Genomic DNA, 15,153 nt, shown 5'->3' on the forward strand with positions numbered 1-15,153 from the left:
ATGGTTTAGTATCCTACCATTATCTCCCAGACCGTATATCTGTTTGATCTCATTTTTGGAAGAAGCAAAGTATTGGGATCAGTGCATCAAAATCCATATGTTTTGGAAGTGGATGAATGTTCTGATACAGTGAACCAAACTTGCCAACTTTTGCTGCAAATTTTGGTCGAGTTCTGAATTTTTCAGGACCACTGCATTCATCTGTTTTATTCCCAAGAGCAGATTAGAAGCACTAACAAAGTTTTATAATTGATTCAGGTTTGTTGCAAAAATATGTCATTTCTGGGTGCAAACTGTGATATGAAAATGTAGGTTATAAAGTATACAGTATAAAGGAAGAGCTTGTGTAGATACATGACGCGATGCCCATTTATACCTATCAGAGAAGCAGCTATTTGAGGACAGCTTACAGTTTTTCTTTCTTGGAAAATTGGTATAGACAATTTAAGCCTCAACCGCGAAGTGGGTGAAGAAATCATTTAGAGTGATGCTCTCTCGTGTGAAGAAGGATGTATAGATTGCCAAGTGCCAAGTCAAAAAGACTCCGTAGAAGTTGTCATTTTCAGTTATGTTGCTTCCCCTGTTACTTCAGTGATGGCCATTTCCTGCAATGTAAGATTTTCAAGTTTCCATCAAAGAATCTCAAAAAGCAAGATGATAGAGGATCCTATAAGGCAGCTCTAGGAAGAATCTTAGCAAATTAAAGAGGGCTTTGAACTTATTATTGATCAGAAACTGGGATATTTGGTTTGTGTAATGCAAATGGCTATTTTAATTTGAATCATTTTCACTTCCCAAGATAATATAAGAACAAATGAATTCACAGTAAAAGAAAATTTAAGAAAAAAACCTGCACATTGCTGCTACTGTACAGTAAGGTGCAAGTCTGGAGGATTTGAAGGTGAGATTGGAGAGCCTTCGCTGGAGTCTCCCCGCCATCCATCCTGAACCTGAGCAGCAAACTGCAAGTTCCACAGTACATCCTCGACTGAAGGTCTATCTGCTGGGTTCTTAAGCAGACACCTGACGCAAACCTCCATCATTGTCTTCAATGATTGATCTGAACATTTCCTTTTAACAGCTGGATCAACCATGCTCCTTCGAGCAGCTTCATCACTAATGATGCTTGCTTGTAACTAGACCAGTTATAGAAGCATTAATCGAAAAGAATCAGAGGCAGTATGAATACAATAGTCAAAAATCTAGCAAGATCGCATTATTCATGTTAGAAAAGAATTTCCTCTGAATCAGATAAAACAAGAAAGCAGAATTGCTCTTACCCGATCTTTTAGAACATCCACTTCGTTCATGGAGTTCAGTGGACTACCCACAATGATTTCAAGTAATATTACTCCAAAATCATAAACATCAACTTTCTCTTCTTCATCTTTCCTATTGAAAGAATGTTCAAAGAGAATATCAGGAGCAAGTCAAAGAGTTTAAATTGCACTGAATGTCTTGGAAGGGCTCTTAATTCAATTCTATCAAAGTAAAACTGCATAGTAGCAAATTCAAATTCTATCGGAAGTTAGTACCTTGCAACAGTGATAGGATCTGTGGACCCACCAGAAGAAACTCCATGGCCAATCTGCAAGATGAGTTGAGTGGAACATCAACTTTAAGTTTTGGCACAAAGGGAAAGAACAGACAGCCATCAGAAAGAGAAAAATACCTTTCCTGCGTTCTCTGCTAATAGGGGCAGGTTATAACTGCAAATTTTCGCAACAAGGTTCTGATCTAGCAAAACATCTGTTATTTTCAGATTCTTAGAGTATACACCTGGCAGTATGCCTGTATGCAAGAACTGAATGCCCTTTGCTACTCCTATTGCAGCTGCTATCCGTTGAGCCCAATTAAGTGTTTGTCTGCTACGTTTTTCTGCCAGAAAAATGAAAAAGATGCTAAGACTTCAAAATGAATAACAACAACTAAGAATCATAAGTAAACTCAAGATAGAGGATGGAAGATATCAGGCAGCTCCTTGCATTGGTACAGCTCTTAAGTAGCACATTATTAACTGAGAATGAATGAACAATTGACTTGAACGAAAGTAAGTAGGCAGTCTTGCTACTACTAAACTAACCATAACAAGTTGTGCAACAATGGGATTTCTCCTGAGATATTCTCAAAATGATTCCTAATAGAAATTGAGAAACGTTATGAATTACCTGAGATCCAGCTCCTTAGTGTGCCATTTGGTACATATTCAAAGACAAGAAATATTCTGCTGACACTTGAATCATCCAAGTAGCATTCAAAGCAGTGTCCAAGAGCACTGATCAAATGTCGATGTCTGAGTTTCGAAATCAGCTCTATATGGTGCATAAAGTTTTGGGTGCTGTAGCTTCTTTTCATTTTTAGGCATCTAATGGCTACATAAGAACCATTCTTAAGCCGACCTCGGTACATCTGAATGCATTAATCAAATGTTAAATAAAGTTTTAATCATGAAACCGGAACCATGGTCAATAGTATTACTCTTAAGGAGGGATATTCTAAACTTTAATTTACCAAAAGCACTGAGACTATTATGTATAACAGTAACGTCAATTGTCAAGTATAAATTATACAGGGTTGGCATACCTGTCCTTGAGAGCCTTCACCTATGAAAGCAGATGTGTCAAAGTTGTTTGTAGCCTCCTCAAGCTCCTCCAGTGAAAAGGTGCGATAAGCTGGAATACCAAGGGCTCCTAGCTTCATTGTTTGAGATACATACCCTTCAGGTTTAGCCAAAAACCATGTTGTCAAATGATTTGTTCTTTCCAATCAGCCATATATTGGCTTCTTTTTTATTTTATTTTTTATTCTCGCTTGCTGCTTGCTTGCAGATTCACATAAAGCACAGAGAGATGAAACTTACTTGCATCAGAAAGCAATTTCGAGGGGTACCCAGTCGATGCATTCTCTGCAATGAGTCTTGTAGTCGGTCTCTTGATTGCCTTCCTGGCGTAGACCTTTCTAACAATCAAGAAAATCAAACCAACAGCTGCAATCCCACCAGCAACCCCTCCAATTACACCCAGTGTAATAACCTTAGAAGCATGTCTCGTTTTCTTATGCTGGGTAAGAATTCCGACAGCCAATGCTTCATTACGACAAAAGGAAATCGGATTCTGGTTTTGCTTCTCAATTGCTAGACAGTTCCCAGCATACAGGACTTTTTCCCTGGAATCAGACTGAAGGCACTTGGGCAAGTGTCCAGTTATAAGATTTGAGGACAAATCTACAAATTCAAGATCAGCGCTGCAAGATTGATTCTCAAAAAGCATTCCTGTTAACTTGTTGTCTGCGACGTTTATATAAGTTATGGAAAGCAATGATAACAACAATGGAGGAAATGGTCCCACAAACTTATTCTTTGAGAGATCCAGCTGTCGGAGGTGATAATAGGAGCTAACCTCAGCAGGAATGCCATCCCTGAACTTGTTCTTGCTCAGTGTAAGAGTAACCAACTTGTTTCCAAGCTGGGGAAATTGGGGTCCGAAAGCATTATCTTCCAAATCCAGCACTTGAAGATTTGTCAAACTGCTTAAATCCGGAACTTCTCCGTAGAAGTAGTTATGTGAAAGTGCAAGAACTCTGAGATTTGCCAAATTACTCAATGAATTCGGCAATGACCCGTTGAACATATTTTTTTTCAAACTTAGGACAGTTAAAAGGGGAAATGAATCCAGCCAATTTGGCAACTCACCAGAAACCATATTGTCATCAAGTACGAGTGTCTGGAGGCTACCTAGTGATGAAAGATCTTCAGGGATGGCATCATATAAGAAATTGGAACTCATGTTAAGCATTTCCAGTGATGGCAAACGAGCAATTTTACCAGGCAATGGACCCCATAAACCAAGAGAAACCAATGTCAAGACTTTCAAATTTGGAAGACTTACTAATGTGGTCACAAATGACTCGATTGAAAAGTTCCTTGGCAAAAGTGGTGCTCCCTTGTTGCCAATGATATGCAGCTGTGTAATGCTATCCTCATAGCAAACTACAGTTAAAGAAGGATTTGGGTCTGTATTGCAGAAATCAGTAGTGCTATTCCAACTGTTCAGAATTGACGGATAGTTCAAAATCCGCTGAATTCTTAGAAGGGTCTCACCCTGGGAGGACTGCAGTTGCTCTGAATGATTGACCGACACCAGTACAGTGATGAAAACTAAGATTGCAGAATACTGGAATGACTTTGCCATTGATTGTATAAATAGAAATGGCAGACCAGCAGCAAAATATAGAAGAATGCCAAGTACTTTTGAAGCAATTGTGCAAAGAGAAAGCACTGCAACCTAAGTTCAGAAGATTCACAGATTCAGCAAAAATCAAGTTCTCACCAAAATGGAACAACAGACCACAAAAATGATATTCAAAGAGTAAATTGACCATAACATTATTAACAATCCTAGAGAATCTTATTGTTTAGAAGAACTGATTTTTACTCGATTAATCAAATAGGTAAGTTTTCCTCTTGCACGTTTCAAATATCTCTTTCTGCTATTAACTTGTCATCTTGTTTGAAAATTGTATATTTAATGGTTCAGTGGTACAAAAAAATAAATAAATAAATTTACCTCTATAGACTTAATGAAACCAGGTTCTATTTTGAGCAAGTAATCTTTGAAAAACTGGTTATTCTTTTCCTCCAAATATCAGCAAGAATATAAGATAGCAAATCCAGACCCACAAATTTTAGCCCAACTCCTGTAGCAAAAGAAAAGTCAATCAAAAGTTGCTAATCGATGATTATAACTTGATAATTAAGATATACCCACCCATGTTTCTTCTCCAACTCCAAAGGAAGCCTCCACAAATGTGACAAAATCTTCAAGAATGCATCAAAAACCAGTTCAGATTATGAATATTTACTTGCATTTCACACTTTCACCAGAGTCAATAACCCACTCATAAACTTCCAATCCTCAAACAAAAGCAACACTAAAATAGAAGTACCCAAGTATTCACCTACTTGAGCAAAATCCAAGAAACGTTAACAGCCATACATCAACACACATGTCAACAAGGAAACAACAATTCCTACTGACACTACAGTTTTCATGTACAGGCAGAGACAATATAATAAAGTGGCAAGGGTACTACAAAAGAACCTTGTAGCTACTGGTCATTGAACGAAACACACAAGTGACCTGTAAATACCACAAAATGAAAGGACCACTCACTCCTTTAACCCTTTAACATTAAAAGGAAACACTAATAAATAATCAACAACTCATTAGTGTTTCCCAGTTATTTCATGTGCTTCTTTATTTTTTAAGGCTAAAGATCAAGAAAGCCATGAAAAAGAAAAAGAAGAAGAAAAAAAGGATTCTTGTTGCAGAAGAGAAGCCTTTATTCCCTAGCAGATTTCACTACTGAGATCCCTGTAACTTGAGATTTTAAATACTGGGTATTGTTAAAACCATCTACTTTTTAATGAATAAAATAAAAATGTATGTATTGTAAGCAAAGAAAGTAAGGTGTGGTTTGTGGGTGCATTATGGCTAAGCTAAGTATAAGTAAAATTACAGACTCCTATTGAAATAAGCTTTCCCTTTCTGGGTCTGGTAAACTTTGGCTTTCTATGGTCCTTTCACTTTGAAATTTGGACCCCACTTCTTATTGGCTACATATGTTCTAGTCTGTTACTTTTGGCGCCATTCTTTCTTTCTGTTTCCAACTAACATTTATTGCTTCTTTCATTTTTGTTTCTTAAATTTTGAAAGTATTAATCATTTTAAAGCTATTCTCTTTTGATTTTAATATCTTCTTGTAACTTACTTTCAACTCATATACTAGTTCTATTGATTTCTGATAACAATTTATTTATTTTTTTCAAAATTCATGCTACATTTTATATTTTTTAAAACTTAATTTTGCTACATTTGGTTATTACATACCAAGCTGAAAAATAATTTATTTATATTTATTAATAAAAATATTTAAATATGAATAAAAAAACAGATATATAACCAAATATATTCAATAATCAAATGTAAAATAAAAATATTCTGAATACCTATTTGCCATGGTTTCCATTTAAAAAATTAGATAAAAATTTTCATAACTAAGTACAAAAAGAATATTTAAATTTTCAATTATTTATGTCATTACAATTGGAAATATATATATATAAGAACAATTCTAGCTGGAGAGCATTAAATATATATTATACCACTTGCACAATCAAACAATATGAACTATAATGATAATTTATTTTTAAGTTTATTAATTTATTTATTTTTAACTCAGCATTTAACTCGATGGGAATCCTTTGAAATCTTGTTCTAATTCATTCAGAATTTGTCTGTTTAACTTATTCGTGCAATATACAATTTATATAATTGTAAACTAATTGCAGGAAATTTAAATAGTTAGGGTAAAAATGAATCAATATTTTACAGCTTAAACCCTATATTAAAGACCCATTACGCAGTGATGAAGAGTGATGGCTCACTGTTATCTTATTACCAAAAAATATTAAAGTTTTTCCAATAATATTGGAAAGTATTTATATTTTATCAAAAAAAAGTATTTACAAAGTATAGAACTGATAAAACCTAGCTGTTACTCACATGTCATAATAATAATAATTGAGAATAAGAAATGAAATGGGAAAAAAAATAAAATAAAAGAGAATATAAAACGGTAACTTCTTTAGGCAACTGTAAATTGCACGTGGCATGCCAAAATTTGGCAATAAGACAACGAGCTTAGCACTGAATAAGATTCAATTAAAATAATTGCAATTTTCTCAATTATTGATATCCCACACAATAATTTTACTATTATCACAAAATTGCCCTGAATGGGTCTCAGGTTCGAAACCCATTTCTCCTTTTATTTTTTATTTTTCTGTAATTGTAATAGTTTAAAGAATAAAAAGATATTATTAGGAATACCTGAATAATAAGTATAGGGATTTAGTAGAACACAAATTGTAAAGTGACGTAATTAGGTGCAATGGTAAAATTGTTGATAAGACATCTGAGCTACGTTTATCTTTAGACTAAAGATGAAGCTTTCGCCGGTATCTGAGTAAATTCCAATTCATCGTACCATTTGCTAAAGCTTCTGTCGGTGCAAAAATATAAGTAATAACAGGAAGGTCAGTGACAGAAATCCAGTGTGTTGTGTTTTATTGGATAGCAATTGGGAACTTTAGGGAAGGAAGGCCCACTATTTTATTTTTTTTAAAAAAGAATTTGAAAGTTGAAAAGAATCAAATCAGCTGAATAATAATTATAATACCATGAATTTTAGAGCTTTATTATTGGCAAAATCTAAAAGGTGTTGGTGGGTTCCTGCTTAGCCCACAAACTATGTCCTTGAATTATTTTCTTATGGCCCATTTAGACACAGCCAACAGCTTCAACTGAGCTTGAATTTTAAAATTCTGAGTCAGTTTCGATCAATTTAAGATTTATTGCATACTTTGATTTCTTTTACATTATTGTTTTGTAATTTTTATTTTAAGAACAACTATTGGGAAATAATGGAAGAACTGAAAATCTTAAGATGTCATTCTTTAAGAATTTATGAATATTAAATATTTAAAGGCCATAAATGTAGATGCCAACGTTGTAAACCTTTTAATGAGAGTTGGATAGAAGCCAATGTCTATGCGTAGGGCATACACACTTGACTTTAAATGTTTTTCATTTATTGGAATTTAAGAAAGTATTCAGTGAAGGTTCTTAGGCTTCTTTGTCACGTGCTATTGTTAGGCCAACTTTTATTCTGATTCCCTGAAGGTGTTTTTCCACGTCAGAATTATCTCTTTTTTTTAAATAATAATAAATCAATAAGACCACTTCCTCTCCTTCTCTTTCTCACTCAAAATATCTATTGAAATTAATAAAGTTCAGTGTAAATTAAAATACATTAATCTTTTGAGTGTGATTTAAAATTTAAAGAAATTAGTAACATTTTTTAGTCTCAAACTTACATGTATATTCTCCATTAAATTGGAAGGGCCACCATAATTACTGAATTAGCAAATTAGATTAATGTAGCTCTACTAACTGGAGTAGGATTGATTAACAATAATAAGTAAACACCACTTTCAATCCAAGTTCTAGCTAAAGCAAAACCTCAAGAAAAAAACAAAAAGACAAATGAATTTTACCTATAAAAGAAAATACATAAGACCTCAAAAGAATGCAAACAGTTGAGCTTTCATCAAAGAAGGCCTCCACCACCCACTTCCCTTCCCTGTAGTTACATAAGACCTCATTGCATTTAATTGGGCACCTTTCTCCTATATCCCCATTAATGAAATGAGATAGAAAGTGATCCAGTTCCTTATAGAGACATGAATTTTAAGACTGTCTAGATTTGATGGTCCTGCAATTAAAGGGCTAGGTAGTTAAAAGTTAGACAAATCATTTCTTTTGTTTATTGTTTCAATATAGAATGGAATCTTCCATTACAAATTACAATTAATCAAAAGAATACAAAGAAAATAAAATGCTGGATTTATTTAATAATTATGGGGAGTGGAAAATTAGAAAACTGAGTTGGAAGAAATTGCAGTGCAGTATTTTCAGTCTTTTCTGCCATCTCATTTGGAAAAAGAATACAAACTGTGGGTTTAGCTTGATGATCAATGGGGAGTGGAAAAATAAGGAAGCTGAGTTGGAAGGAATTGTACTGGAATATTTTCAGTCTCTTTTTGCCACCTCAAACTTCATGTGATCATTTGGGTAAAAGAATACAAACAAAATAACAATTCTGGGTTTATTTTATAATAGTAACCCGTATTGATTTGCAAATTTTATTGTTGTCACTGTAAAACTTTAAAATTTGTTATTAAAAAATATTTTTAAAAATAAATTAAAATATATAGATATTTATTTTAAAATTTTAAAATAACTAAATAAAATTATTAGAAAGTATAAAAATTTATGATTTAATTAGTAACTAGTGTTTATTCGTGCATTGCACGATACTTATTATTATTTTAATTATAAAATCAAGTTAATATATGATTTAATAAAATATAATTTATATTAATTTATAAAATTTTAAAAAATAATAGCAAAATGATTATTTTTGAAATTTTATCAATACAATAATATATCAATATAATTAATATGTTATTTCTTAGGATTAGAGTTAATATTTAATTAGAAATATAATTTATGAATCAATATATACATATGTTAAAATAAAAAATTTATATATCAAAAATTAAATATATATATTAAAAAATTTAAATTTAAAAATTAATATATATATAAATTAGAACGTTTTATGTCTAAAAATATATTGAAATGTTGTAGGTAAAGATATCAGGAGGCCTGTATATAAAACAATTTTGACCTGAAATAATGAGATTCTCCTTACATAATAATTAGAAAAAGATACATAATGTCTGAGCAAAGCTTAAAGGAGCCTGAGGCAAAGACAAACAGCCATGCTTTGTTAGCTAATCTGCAACACTGTCTGTTGCCCTAAAGACATGATTAACACAAAAAAAGTTCTGCACCACAGAAGAATCTGACTCGAAGCAAACCTTTCCAATTTATAGCTTGCTGCAATGTTAACTGTCTCCCTTAGAGCTATGATTTCTGCAATTATAGCTGAACTACACTGAATTTTCTTTGCAAACAACTCATATTGTACATAAACCAAATGAACTCTCACATTTCTGTTGCCTAATCCCAGAAAATCAAAAAATTCCAGATATATGAGTGATTTTGGACCTATTTCTTTATGGGTTTTCTTTACAAATTCATGTCAAAAGTTTTACTTAATAATAATATTATTCTTGATTAAAATGGTTTTCAAACTTTAAGTATACAACCGCGTTAAATTTTTTAAGATAATATTTTATTATCCGTAGACTTCTACTTGATACGCTCTAGATTAACTATAAATATATATATATTATTAAAAAAAAGTGATTTTATATTTTTACTGCTTTTTATATATTTTTAATTTATGAATAATACAAATAGTTAGAAGAAAGAAAATAATATGACTCTCAAATTAGATATGAGAAAAGCATATAATTAGTGAATAATGTGTCTAACGTGTCATTTTTATCCACACGAGGACTTTAGACAAGTGATTTATTGTCGTCTTACCTTTTTCTATTTTGTATGTTGTTCTTCAGGTTTGATAAGGAAAGATATATGAATTTAAATATAAATTTAACTGTATATCTAGAAATTTTTTATTGAACAAATAATTAATTATAATTTATCATTATTATTGACAAGTATTGTGATGGATTATTGTCTACTGAATCAAAATGGGTCAGACTTTATATAAGGAATTGCAATATTCAAACAGGCCTAAATAATGATCGGATTTCATCAACTTAGGACCAGACTGGGTCTGTGACAAAAACAGACCTTATCCAAGTCCTAGACTTTTTCACCTTTCAAGGACGGATGGGTATTAGGTCTAGGTTGGTTCTACCGGCACCCATTTTCCTTCTTGGAAAACTAAAAATACAAGGTCAAGGTCATAGGGAAGTGATAATGCAAAAGAAGAAAGAAAGAGAGTGAGTAATTTTAATGGTCAACTTGACTTGGCCCTTTAATTTTTAAGCCTCTATGGAAGTCTCTTTTGGCACACAAGAAAATTCATAAACCATTTGCAGAAGAAGCAAAGCAAACTGTATACCCCTTGTTTAGCAATATCAATTTGGCAACTTGAGAAGAAAGACGACAAAAGTTTGTAATATGAACAGTGAACACATGTTTGTTTATGATTTTAAAAGGGAAATACCTATAATTAAAAAAGAAAAACATTAAAAAAGAAAAGATAACTTTCTTTGAAGGCGACTATCATACAGCTTGCTAGCAACTAGTCTCTACTCTCCACAATTTGTGGACCTAAGTACCTAATGCCATCCATCTGTGAGTTCTCTGGCATCTCAATCTCTTCCAACCATCCATAACTGTTGCCCTCCTCTTCTGTCAACTTCATTTCTCCATCTGCATTGTAATAAGTTTGCAGGTGAATAAAAGGATTATCTTTTTTTATATATTTTCTTGCAGCTACACAAATGTTGAGATATTGGTTCTCAATAAAAGGTAACTATCATATGTAAATGTTTCATTCTCTTTGCAGCTTTAAACATTATCAACTACAGTACTCTGCATCAGTATTCTGATTTTTGGTTAATTCTTTGTACAAAGTACAAATCTTTCACGAAAAGAGTATGCATGACAAGGAATTTAAAGTATGTGTTTCCTTACTTGATATGGCACTACAAGGATGATCTTTGTAGTGTGAGCAGTCTCGACCGTCTTCCTTAGAATAGGGAGGTCCAAGAACATCAAGAACTGCACAAGGTGTAATGGCTGTGAATTGATGGATATTGCCTCCTGTTGTTGGATATAACACAGAAGTGTTGCAAGGAGCTTCAAAGACACTTTCCGTCACCAATTTTGCCAGTCTCACTGAAAAATAGGATCAAAGTAGGATCAGAACAGAAACAAATGGCACTGCTGCATCCAAATTTGGCAAGGAAGCAGCAAGATACACTCACGATTAGAAGGCTGCACAGGCTCATCAGCACTTGGAGGACTAACCCAATCATATGATTTGATGTGCATTGTTCCTAACAAAAGCTTGCTAAAAACTGTCATCCCTGGATGATTATGGAGTGGGATAACAGCAGTTGCAGGAAGAAAGAAGATACACAACTGCACCAAAAAAATTCGAGAAAATAAATCAACAACTAAAACATAAAATAATCTTTTTTGTAATAAGAAGAAAATCGGAGTCTAACCGATTTTCGAGAGTATTTCCAAAAGTCGCATAAACAAGTATATGAAAAATTACAGGGGAGCTATTTGCTCTATTAGGAAGTTGATAGTTGCATATGCATGCATGTAATAAAAATATGAAATCACTAGGCTTATTTAAGACAGAGGTCCAAAAAATCTTTGTCAGAACAGTTTGTTTTGTTTTCATTTCAGAAACACTGGACAAGCCAGACATTTGATACGTCTGTAAATAAACTGAAACGATTATTAACTTCAACAGTAAAATATTGAATCCCAACAAAACTTATTTATAAATAAATAAGCATATGCATCTAGTCATCTTACCGAAAACTTATCGCACTTGTATATGGTTGTGGTAGTGACCCTTGGAGTACATTTGACAGCAGTTTTAGGCTGAAAGAACTGCAGCGCACTGCTTAGCCCAACATCTTCTGGCTTCATCTTGTCTGCAGCACAACAAAAAGGCTTCTTAAGCAAGGGACGTCCAGTTGAGCTAGGCCTTTAGTTTAATCATCTATGGAAGCTTCTACGAGTACATAGAAAAACTTAATTTAAAAGTAAATATTATATTCACTTGGGATAATAGTACTTAATCTGGATTGTTCCTAACTGACTCATTTGCCTGAAGAAAGTAAGTTGTCAAGTGGCAATATTTTAATGCTTTAGGAAAAAGCTTCATAGAGCCTAGATATATAAAAGAAAGCACAATGTTTAAGATCTAGTACAAAAATAAAACAGAAAAAGACAATCCCTCTCTTTGCATATATGTAACGACAGAATACACCTATACATATGTACAAAATCACATTAGTTTACAATTATCTTGTCCTTAGGGATACGCCAAAAGTCATCAAAACCAAGCATTAAAACCAGCATCATCTCTGGGTATTCTTCCTCCTTTCCATAAAGAAAAATAGTAATAATAAAATTTGTACAAGAACGTAAACACACGTGCATAGGATGTAAAACAGACACTTAATCTACTTGTCCGCAGACCAAGGTTGCAATTTACCTCTTGCATTTTTCCGAGTTTAAATTTTTACTATTTGAAAATGTTTCTATCAAACTATATCCAGGTGCTCATTGGTAGCAGCATTCTCCGGAGCATCCAACAAATATAGTAGCAAGTATAATATTTTAACTTTCATTAAACCAGTAAATACAAATAACATTGTGATTGTTTGAAATGAATTTCATAAAATTTTATGCAATTCATTTGCAAATTCAAAGGTTATGTGTTTACTTCAAATTAAAATTCATCTAAAATTCTACTTAATTAAATTTATGGAATTGGTTATAACTAAATTGAATTTTAACAAAATAAATAAATTTTCAAATGAATTTCACGCGAGTAAAGCAATATATTTATAGAATTCAAATACTATTTTAGACTTTACCATTTCATTTTTTTCTTGATTCATTCGTCTCTCGTATCTCTCTCTGGAAAGTTCTTTTATTGTGAATTATTTTAAACAACAATATTCATTTGAAGTGAATTCTATAGTTAGTATTTAACAACTAAATATAGGAAATGATTTGCAAATGAATTCTATTTAGAACGATTTCAACCAATCATAAAGTAAGAGAAACTTGGGTAAGTTCCATTTAAGATCCTGTGTGGATTGTCTAGTAAAGAACCTTTAGAACTCAAATAAGACAAACAACCTTAAAAGAGAATAACAAGTGCATCCCAATGGTGGTTCTAGGAAGAGTTTTTGAAAGGGAAAGAGCTACTCTAATGGTGGTTTTGATCGGCCAAAACCACTATTGGGAAGCGGAACGCAACTACCACATTACAAGATTTTGCTCAAAGCAGTAGTATTCTGTTGTTAAAAAGAATGTGAGAAACTATAAACTCCTCAAATCTGTTTCGCAATCAATTTAGCAAAAGAATTACCAAATGTGTTTAGCTTTAAAAAAAATGAACTACCCCTCATGTAAATACATATATCGCCCAAGGAAAAACTAGAAAATATATTGTCTAAGGCACATAAAGGACAGGATCATCTAAACAAGATCAGGATTAAGTAACAGTAAACTCTATATGATTCCCAGAATTTATACTGTTAGAACATTTCTTTGAGGCTTTCAATCACAAGTCCAGAAAACAAAATATACTTGCAAAAATGGAATTTGAGAAGTTTTTATAACCTTTTTAAAAAAACATTCATAAGTTTATCTTCATTAGTACTATCAAAATAGAAAGATCATGTGCTAATTATTAAACCAACCTATATTTGGCAACAAAATAAGATCAAGGCATATTAACTCCGACATATCTAAGAATATCCAAATTCTGAATCTAGTCTAGACTAATCATGTAATCAATGACAAAAAGTCAAATCTTAACAGAATCCATTATTGTAAAATGCAAAAGAAAGCCTACCAAGTAAATGGCATAATCTCTCCACATCACGAGGCAAAGGAACAGTGCCAGGGCCTTTAAACACTTCTTTGCATGACAAATACAGTTCTTGCAATGCCATTGGAGCTTTAGATTCAAAACGCTTAGTAACTCTTCTTTTGATTTTTCTCTTCTTGATAACCCTGTTGGCATATCCAACCTTATGTACATGACCAACAGGGTTTCTTCTTGGTTCAACTACCGTTTCAGTTGTCATTGATTATTGACACAACAGCGACTCGCTCTCCAAAAAGAAAAAGGAACAACCAAAAAGTATCAAAATTTGTACCCAAAAGAAAAAATTAAAAAGATTAAACCTTTGTAAACTGGGTAAGTTTCAATTAGCTATGTACTTAAAAAAAATGGACAAGATCGTTTAAACCCAACAAAAACTACGCAGATTTAAATACAAATTAAGTTAACCCACCAAGAAAAATTGTAACTCTTTAGAAAGAAAATGAAAGGTTGATTTAGACTTTCAGGCTGGTAACCATAAATAAGTTCAAACAATGAACTCAAACCCAATATGTAAAACAGATTTTCGCAACAAAAAAAAAAAAAATAAAGAAGGACAAAGATTGGAAAGTGGTGAAGATGGGTAGTTCTAAAATCATGAACGAGAAGAAGTGAAATTATATAAAGGCGAAGTTTAGAAGAGCTGGTTTTCATGGAAACAGTAGGAGAATGGAACATGGGATTTATATATACAAGTCCATTTTTATCATTAAAAATAAATGGGCAAAACCAGGGGCCAACTTTAGCTTTTTCGCTTTGAAACTATGCTCTCACAAAACTTCCAAGGTTTGAGTTTTTGTTCTTTTTTATTTTCTTAAAATGAATTGCTAGACTATTCCCGCCCCAAGATTGGGTCTTGAAACTGCCGGTTTATATTACACCCACCCACGGTTTTGGTGGTTTCGTTTTGCCACACGACAGCTTGTAATGACCATAATGCCACTGCTCTCTTGATTTTGTTTATTCAAAATGTGCTCCTCAGATTGTCCCCAAAAAGGA

At 32.8% G+C, this 15,153-nt stretch overlaps 2 protein-coding genes across 2 annotated transcripts; both read right to left on the minus strand.

Annotated features, from left to right (window-relative positions):
* Window positions 1-259: 259 nt before the first annotated feature.
* On the minus strand, window positions 260-5,474 carry LOC8286507 (probable inactive leucine-rich repeat receptor-like protein kinase At3g03770). Its single transcript, XM_002525653.4, has 10 exons — window positions 4,767-5,474; window positions 4,566-4,695; window positions 2,861-4,283; window positions 2,584-2,717; window positions 2,169-2,409; window positions 1,673-1,878; window positions 1,536-1,588; window positions 1,281-1,392; window positions 851-1,136; window positions 260-605 (listed from the first exon to the last, which is right to left on the minus strand). The coding sequence occupies exons 3-9, from the start codon at window positions 4,188-4,190 to the stop codon at window positions 864-866; spliced, it is 2,349 nt and encodes a 782-aa protein (XP_002525699.1). The 5' UTR covers window positions 4,191-4,283; window positions 4,566-4,695; window positions 4,767-5,474; the 3' UTR covers window positions 260-605; window positions 851-863.
* Window positions 5,475-10,593: 5,119 nt separating this feature from the next.
* Window positions 10,594-14,897, minus strand: LOC8286508 (plant cysteine oxidase 2-like). The gene is made up of 5 exons (XM_048379945.1): window positions 14,122-14,897; window positions 12,060-12,181; window positions 11,495-11,651; window positions 11,202-11,405; window positions 10,594-10,937 (listed from the first exon to the last, which is right to left on the minus strand). The coding sequence occupies exons 1-5, from the start codon at window positions 14,354-14,356 to the stop codon at window positions 10,807-10,809; spliced, it is 849 nt and encodes a 282-aa protein (XP_048235902.1). The 5' UTR covers window positions 14,357-14,897; the 3' UTR covers window positions 10,594-10,806.
* Window positions 14,898-15,153: the final 256 nt, after the last annotated feature.

This window comes from Ricinus communis, chromosome 10 (genome assembly GCF_019578655.1).
Source record: "Ricinus communis isolate WT05 ecotype wild-type chromosome 10, ASM1957865v1, whole genome shotgun sequence".
NCBI classification, from domain to species: Eukaryota; Viridiplantae; Streptophyta; class Magnoliopsida; order Malpighiales; family Euphorbiaceae; genus Ricinus; species Ricinus communis.

Excerpts from the sequence above, each read along its gene's own strand:
- LOC8286507 (XM_002525653.4), bottom strand. The coding sequence starts at position 4,190 with ATGGCAAAGTCATTCCAGTATTCTGCAATCTTAGTTTTCATCACTGTA. Across the intron at positions 2,410-2,583 it reads GTGAAGGCTCTCAAGGACAG|ATGTACCGAGGTCGGCTTAA; the intron begins GTATGCCAACCC and ends TAATGCATTCAG. Across the intron at positions 1,589-1,672 it reads TAGCAGAGAACGCAGGAAAG|ATTGGCCATGGAGTTTCTTC; the intron begins GTATTTTTCTCT and ends CTCATCTTGCAG.
- LOC8286508 (XM_048379945.1), bottom strand. The coding sequence starts at position 14,356 with ATGACAACTGAAACGGTAGTTGAACCAAGAAGAAACCCTGTTGGTCAT. Across the intron at positions 12,182-14,121 it reads GAGATTATGCCATTTACTTG|ACAAGATGAAGCCAGAAGAT; the intron begins GTAGGCTTTCTT and ends GTTGTGCTGCAG. Across the intron at positions 11,406-11,494 it reads GCCTGTGCAGCCTTCTAATC|TGAGACTGGCAAAATTGGTG; the intron begins GTGAGTGTATCT and ends CCTATTTTTCAG.